Genomic DNA, 7,665 nt, shown 5'->3' on the forward strand with positions numbered 1-7,665 from the left:
GCGCGCGGGAGACTTCTTTCCGGCAAGGTCCAGCGTCTGCCGGGCCTTAAGCCGAAAATCCCCTGTGCGCATGTGCCTTATTATAGGCTTACCTGTAGGTAAAAGTAAAAAAAAATCACTATACAACCGCTTTAATACTAATGTGGGGGGTTTGTTTGTTTTGTTTTTTTATATATTGATGTGTTTGGTATGTAATGTGTTTTTGTTGTATGAATTCTGGAAATTTGTTTCTTGTTTGTTTCATTTTATAATGTATCTGATGTAGAAAAATACTAATAAACAGTAATAATACTACTAATGTTGTGTGATGGTGGTGGGACATTAGAGTGTAAGATTTTCTGGTTTAAAGACCCATGCGCCTGATGAGCAGTTTCCTGTACAGCACTATGGAATAGGTCAGCGCTATATATTAAAATAATATAAAAAAATAAGTATTTTCATCCTTTGAAATATACCTGGGCTGGGACTCTCCCACAGCGCTGACTGCTCGGGCTTCTCCGATTGGGTCACGTCCTCCTCCACCACCTCACGGATCCATAGGGAGATGTCAGGGTTAAACATCGGGGCTCCTAGGAAGAAGGACAGATATATATTGGTCTGATTGTGGGCAGTAGTGATAATAGAAGTATCCTGGTAAAGCCGTGTCCATAATAAAGCATAGAAAGCTCTTAGTTTGCAGTGTATGGGGTGTAATATTGAAAAGGTTAAAGGGTTGTGGGTTATCACAGACCTATAATAAAGCTTTACCGGCTGTGATGACATTATGCTTCTTGTGTTCTGGAATCTTCCCTCTGGCCGGTGAAGACCCTTTCAGCCCCTCCACTCTCAGCAGCTGCTCTGGGTTCATGATGGAGTATCCTGGGGGGGAAAGACGGAGAGATATAATATATTTTGCAGTATAAACCAGAGAAAACCTGTATAATCAGCCATTCTGGAAATGGAGACCTGTGAGAAATGAATAGGCATGGGTCATGTGTTCTCACCTCGAAGATCATGGATTGTTTGACCCAAGTCATCCATAATGGCGGGGACCACATGACTAACCTCAAAGATTCTGGATTGATTGACCCAAGTCATCCATAATGGCGGAGACCACATGACTAACCTTGAAGATCCTGGATTGTTTGACCCAAGTCATCCATAATGGCGGAGACCACATGACTAATGGCCGGACACTGGTCACAGGACTGGGTCAGACATATACGGGGGTTTTGGAATTTACAGAACAAGCTGCTCATCTGTTTCCAGCCTCGGCCTGGACCACTTATTAAAATGTTGCCAATTGACTTGCCAACCTCTGTGTATTCCTGACCTTGATTCTGCCTTTTAGTGCCTCCCTGCTTGACCCTTACCCAACCCGGCTGGTGACTCCACTCCACTAACAACTGAACTTAGTGTATCCTCCGTGTACTACCAGCTATACACCTAATACCAGCGACCCCAAATTCAAGTCTTCAGTTTCTGCACCTTGGAACTTACATCCTTCCATCACCCCCATCTCAACTTCCATAGGGTGCTCAGACTGGAATAGTGCAAGAGGCCGCTCCTGTAACCTCATACAGGTACATGACACACCTACCTAAATGCATAACCAGATGGTGGACCTCCACATCTCCTTGGTCAAGAACAAGCCCCCTGCCTATTCTCTGCCATTAGATTACTACAGACCACAATATCCAGACAAAATCTGATTTATTCAACATTTCCTGACTTCTCTACCAAAAACCTAAAACTGGGCTGACGGTGTTTTTCTATATCTACTCAAAGATTAAAAAGGAAAACAATCCTGCCAGGTACCAGTGATCAGACCCCGGCTCCTGCAATGGAAGCACTCTCACCCATAGACAGCAGGGCAGCGTGAATCTCCCTCATCACATTCTTGTACAGCTCCTTCTGCCAGTCCTCCAGAGCACCCCACTCCTCAACCGAGAAGCAGGCCGACACATCATGGAAGGTCACCAGGGCCTGGAAAGGGGGAAAAAAAATCCAAGACAGTTAGCAGAGACACTGAGCAGACTTCAGCAATGGACATTTTCATGCAGAATTCAGGGACCATTCAATCCATGTGCCATTAGACAAACAGCTCAACATTAGAAGTCTACTGAGGGCCGCATTAGGTCTCCTGAGGGCCCCATTAGGCCTCCTGAGGGCCCCATTGGGTCTACCGAGGGCCCCATTGGGTCTACCGAGGGCCCCATTGGGTCTACCGAGGGCCCCATTGGGTCTACTAAAGGCCCAATTGGGTCTACTAAAGGCCCAATTGGGTCTACTAAAGGCCCAATTGGGTCTACTAAAGGCCCAATTGGGTCTACTAAAGGCCCAATTGGGTCTACTAAAGGCCCAATTGGGTCTACTAAAGGCCCAATTGGGTCTACTAAAGGCCCAATTGGGTCTACTAAAGGCCCAATTGGGTCTACTAAAGGCCCAATAGGGTCTACTAAAGGCCCAATTGGGTCTACTAAAGGCCCAATTGGGTCTACTACGGGCCCAATCGGGTCTACTAAAGGCCCCATCGGGTCTACTGAGGGCCCCATCGGGTCTACTGAGGGCCCCATCGGGTCTACTGAGGGCCCCATCGGGTCTACTGAGGGCCCCATCGGGTCTACTGAGGGCCCCATCGGGTCTACTGAGGGCCCCATCGGGTCTACTGAGGGCTGCATTATGTCTACTGAGAGTCAGATTAGCAATGCTGAGGGGCTGCATTAGGTCTACTAAGGGGTCGCATTAGGTCTACTGAGGGCCACATTATATTTACGGAGATTCAGATAAACTCTACTGAAGGCCACATTAGGTCTACCAAGGACCGCATTATGTCTACTGAGAATCAGATTAGCTCTACTGAGGGCCACATTTTGTCTACTGAAGGCCGCATTATGTCTACTGAGAGTCAGATTACCTCTATTGAGGGCTGCATTATTTCTGAGGACCGCATTATGTGTGCTGTAGGCCACACTGTGTCTATTTAGGGCCTCACTGGGTATACTGAGAGCTGCATTATAAATGCTAAGGGCCACACAATGTCTGCTGGGGGCCACACTGTGTCTATTTAGTGCCTCGCAGGGTCTACTGAGGGATGCATTATGACTGCTGAGGGCCACATTAGGTCTCCAAAGAATCACAGCTACTTACTTCCAGAAACTGATAATGCAACTGGAGTATTTTGGAATTTTAACCCTGAAGAAACTGTGCTTTAAATGGGCTGTGGCACCTGAGGCCGGTGGGCGGGGGGCTCCTGATCTCAGCACGCTATGACTGGCTGCACAGTGCTGCATTAGGTCTACTGATGGCTGAATTGGGCTTGCAGCGAGCCACACTGGCCCAGATTCAGAGAGCAATTGCGTCTGCGTAACCATAGTTACGCAGCGCAATTGATTACTTACCCTGGCGTATCGAATGCTCCTGATTCAGGAACCTCGATACGCCTAAGAAATGACTGGCATAAGGCTCCTTATGCCGTCATATCTTAGGCTGCATTCTTACGCAGGCCGCTAGGTGGCGGTCCCGTTGTGGTCAGCGTATAGTATGCAAATTGCATACTAACGCCGATTCACAACCCTACGCGAGCCCTGCGTACGCAGTTTACGTCGTTTGCGTACGTCGGTTTTTGCGTAAGGCTGCCCCTGCTAATAGCAGGGGCAGCCAATGCTACGTATACCCATCGTTCCCACGTTGCGAATTTAAAATTTAACGTCGTTTGTGTAAGTGAATCGTGAATGGCGCTGGACGCCATTCACGTTCACTTTGAAGCAAATGACGTCCTTGCGACGTCATTTGCCGCAATGCACGTCGGGAAAGTTTCCCGACGGAGCATGCGCACTACGTTCGACGCGGGAACGCGCCTAATTTAAATGATCCACGCCCCCTACGGGATCATTTAAATTACGCGCCCTTACGCCGGGCATTTTTGAGGAGCGCCCACGCAAATTATGTGGCTACTGCTTCGTGAATGAAGTGTAGCGCAAATAATTTGCGGGGGCGCAGGGCAAAAACGGGACGCTGCGCCTCCGTAAGAAGTGCGCAGCGGTACCTGAATCTGCCCCATTGTGTCTATTGAGGGCTGCATTATGTCTGCTGAGGGTTGCATCAGGTCTACTGTGGGCCATACCAACTTACTTCCAACAATCGAAAATAGTATTTTGGAACGCAATCCCCTTCACACCAGGTGGAGCCACGCTTTAAATGGGCCGTGATACCCCCAAGTCGGTAGGTGGGGCTTCCAATCTTGCCTGGGATTGGCTGTACAATGCTTAAGTCATCGTAAAGCCCCTGCCTACCAACCCCCGATCATCGGGAGTTGAGTGTGAGCTGTCGGTAAAAGCTTGGTCGCGGTTTTCGGGGGTCCTGATGTATCGAACCCAGAACTAGACAGAGATGCATATATGTGGCCCCCAGGGCTTTAACCAGTTCCCGACCCCCGCATGTACATATACGTCCACAATATGGCACGTACAGGCACATGGGCGTACATGTACGTCCTTGCCTATTAGCGGGTGGGGGGTCCGATCGGGACCCCCCCGCTACATGCGGAGGTCGGGTCCGCTCGGGGAGCGATCCGGGACCACGGCGCGGCTATTTGTTTATAGCCGCTCCGTCGCGATCGCTCCCCGGAGCTGAAGAACGGGGAGAGCCGTATGTAAACACGGCTTCCCCGTGCTTCACTGTGGCGGCGCATCGATCGCGTCATTCCCTTTATAGGGAAGACACGATCGATGACGTCATTCCTACAGCCACACCCCCCTACAGTTGTAAACACATACTAGGTGCACCCTAACTCCTACAGCGCCACCTGTGGTTAACTCCCAAACTGCAACTGTCATTTTCACAATAAAGAATGCAATTTAAATGCATTTTTTGCTGTGAAAATGACAATGGTCCCAAAAATGTGTCAAAATTGTCCGAAGTGTCCGCCATAATGTCGCAGTCACGAAAAAAATTGCTGATCGCCGCCATTAGTAGTAAAAAAAAAAAAATTAACGCTATAAATTTTGCGCAAACCAATCGATAAACGCTTTTTGCGATTTTTTTTACTAAAAATAGGTAGAAGAATACGTATCGGCCTAAACTGAGGAAAAAAAATGTTTTTATATATGTTTTTTGGGGGATATTTATTACAGAAAAAAGTAAAAAATATTGCATTTTTTTCAAAATTGTCGCTCTATTTTTGTTTATAGCGCAAAAACTAAAAACCGCAGAGGTGATCAAATACCACCAAAAGAAATCTCTATTTGTGGGGAAAAAAGGACGCCAATTTTGTTTGGGAGCCACGTCGCACGACCGCGCAATTGTCTGTTAAAGCGACGCAGTCCCGAACTGTAAAAACACCTTGGGTCTTTAGGCTGCATATTGGTCCGGGGCTTAACTGGTTAAAGTTCACCAACGGAACATGTCACATCTTCTACCTGAATTTAGGGTGAAACATGTTTCAGCTATAGTTGCCTCTCCCTTGGGGGCAGAGGGAGCAGGAAGTAGAACATGCGGATGCCGGGTATTAAATCCCTGTCTGCTCTTTTTTTTTTTTACTGTTGTCTGTTTTCCAATGAAGTCCCTCTCACTGTCCTGTCATAAGATGCAGCATGTTCATTTTCAGTTTAAAATGTTCTTTTGGATATCTGCATGTAAAAAAATAAATAAAAAAATAAGAGGTAAACGATTTTCTATCACTGCTCATACACAGCCTATCTGCCTTCATAAAAAGAACTCCAAACACCTGTCCCAGGAGAATATTGGCGCTGTGACTCGGGGGACTTCTCGTGTGTGAATAATAACAACATACACATGGTATTAGAATGGCACACCGATGGCACTTATGAGTTTCCTTACCCGGACTGAGACCTGCTGGGGGAGGATTGCCGGGTCCAACGGACAGAGATCAGGATCCTCCAACATGGCAGCCAATGTGATGCTGAGGGAACAAGTGTCTGTTAGATCCGTCTGTCCTGGGGAATCCAATACTGCATCATACTGACACCGACAGCGTCACCTCTCTCAAGGTTTGGGGTTCAGTTGGGTGTTCTGTGGTGTAGTAGGGGGCTGTGTAGGGTGTAATGGGGTAAGCAAGTCGGGTGTTGGGATCTCAGCTGTCACCTCTCTCCAGGTTTGGTGTTCTGGGGAGTAGGAGGGGGTTTGAAGGGTGTAAAGGGATATCATGGTTTTGGGGTGTCAGTTGTCACCTGTCTAAGAAGGAGTGGGGTGTAGTAGCGGGCTGTATAGGGTATAATGGGGTATGTCAGTCAGGTGTTAGATATCACCTGTCTCCAGTTTTTGGGTATATGTTGGGGTATCAACTGTCACCTCTCCCCAAGTTTGGGGTTCAGTTTGGTGTTCCAGGGTGTAGGAGAGGTTTGTGAAAGGTATAGCATGGTTTTGGAGTGTCAGCTGTCACCTGTCTATACTGTTGGGGTGCAGGATGTAGTGGGGTGCTATGGAATGTCAGTCAAGTGTTGGGGTGTCAGCTGTCACCCCTCTTGAGATTTGGAGTTCTGTTGGGTGTTCTGGGGAGTAGGAGGGGGTTTTGAAGGGTGTAAAGCAAGGGTCTCAAACTGGTGGCCCTCCAGCTGTTGTAAAACTACAAGTCCCATCATGCCTCTGCCTGTGGGAGTCATGCTGGTAACTGTCATTCTTGCAATGCCTCATTGGACTTGTAGTTTTGCAACAGCTGGAGGGCCGCCAGTTTGAGACGCCTGGTGTAAAGGGATATCATGGTTTTGGCGTGTCAGCTGTCACCTCTCTAGGAAGTAGTGGGGTGTAGTAGGGGTCTGTATAGGGTATAATGGGGTATGTCAGTCGGGTGTTAGATATCACCTGTCTCCAGTTTTTGTGTACAGTCGGGTGTTGGAGTATCAACTGTCACCTCTCCTCGGGTTTGGGGTTCAGTGGGGTGTTCCAGGGTGTAGAAGAGGTTTGTGAAAGGTATACCATGCGTTCGGGGTGTCAGCTGTCGCATGTCTATACTGTTGGGGTGCAGAATGTAGTGGGGTATTATGGGGTGTAGTAGGTGGCAATGGGGTATGTCAGTTGTCACCTCTCTCAAGGTATGGGGTTCAGTTGGGTGTTCTGGGGTGAAGAAGGGGGTTGTGAAGGGTGTAAGGTTATATCATGGTTTTGGAGTGTCAGCTGTCACCTGTCTATATGGTTGGGGTGCAGGATGTAGTGGGGTGTAGTATGGGGCTGTCTAGGGTGTAATGGGGCATGTCAGTCGGGTTCTGGGGTGTCAGCTGTCACCTCTCTCAAGGTTTGGGGTTCAGTTGGGTGGTTTGTGAAAGGTATACCATGCGTTTGGGGTGTCAGCTGTCGCATGTCTATACTGTTGGGGTGCAGAATGTAGTGGGGTATTATGGGGTGTAGTAGGTGGCAATGGGGTATGTCAGTTGTCACCTCTCTCAAGGTTTGGGGTTCAGTTGGGTGTTCTGGGGTTGTGAAGGGGGTTCTGAAGGGTGTAAGGTTATATCATGGTTTTGGAGTGTCACCTGTCTATACTGTTGGGGTGCAGGATGTAGTGTGGTGTCGTAGGGGGCTGTGTAGGGTGTAATGGGGCATGTCATTTGGGTGCTGGGGTGTCAGCTGTCACTTCTCTCAAGGTTTGGGGTTCAGTTGGGTGTTCTGGGGTGAAGAAGGGGGTTGTGAAGAGTGTAAAGGGATATCATGGTTTTGGAGTGTCAGCTGTCA

At 48.3% G+C, this 7,665-nt stretch overlaps 1 protein-coding gene across 1 annotated transcript in view; it reads right to left on the minus strand.

Moving 5' to 3' along the window:
• Window positions 1-7,665, minus strand: part of LOC120936063 (zinc finger protein 717-like) — a 34,152-nt gene that overhangs the window by 25,089 nt on the left and 1,398 nt on the right. Inside the window, exons 2-5 of the mRNA XM_040348165.1 lie at window positions 5,821-5,902; window positions 1,839-1,965; window positions 748-858; window positions 456-569 (exon numbers count right to left, since the gene is read on the minus strand). Coding sequence (XP_040204099.1) covers window positions 456-569; window positions 748-858; window positions 1,839-1,965; window positions 5,821-5,886 — 418 coding nt within the window. The 5' untranslated portion in view covers window positions 5,887-5,902. The remainder of the gene's footprint in view (window positions 1-455; window positions 570-747; window positions 859-1,838; window positions 1,966-5,820; window positions 5,903-7,665) is intronic.

Source organism: Rana temporaria, chromosome 4 (genome assembly GCF_905171775.1).
Source record: "Rana temporaria chromosome 4, aRanTem1.1, whole genome shotgun sequence".
Classification (NCBI taxonomy): Eukaryota; Metazoa; Chordata; class Amphibia; order Anura; family Ranidae; genus Rana; species Rana temporaria.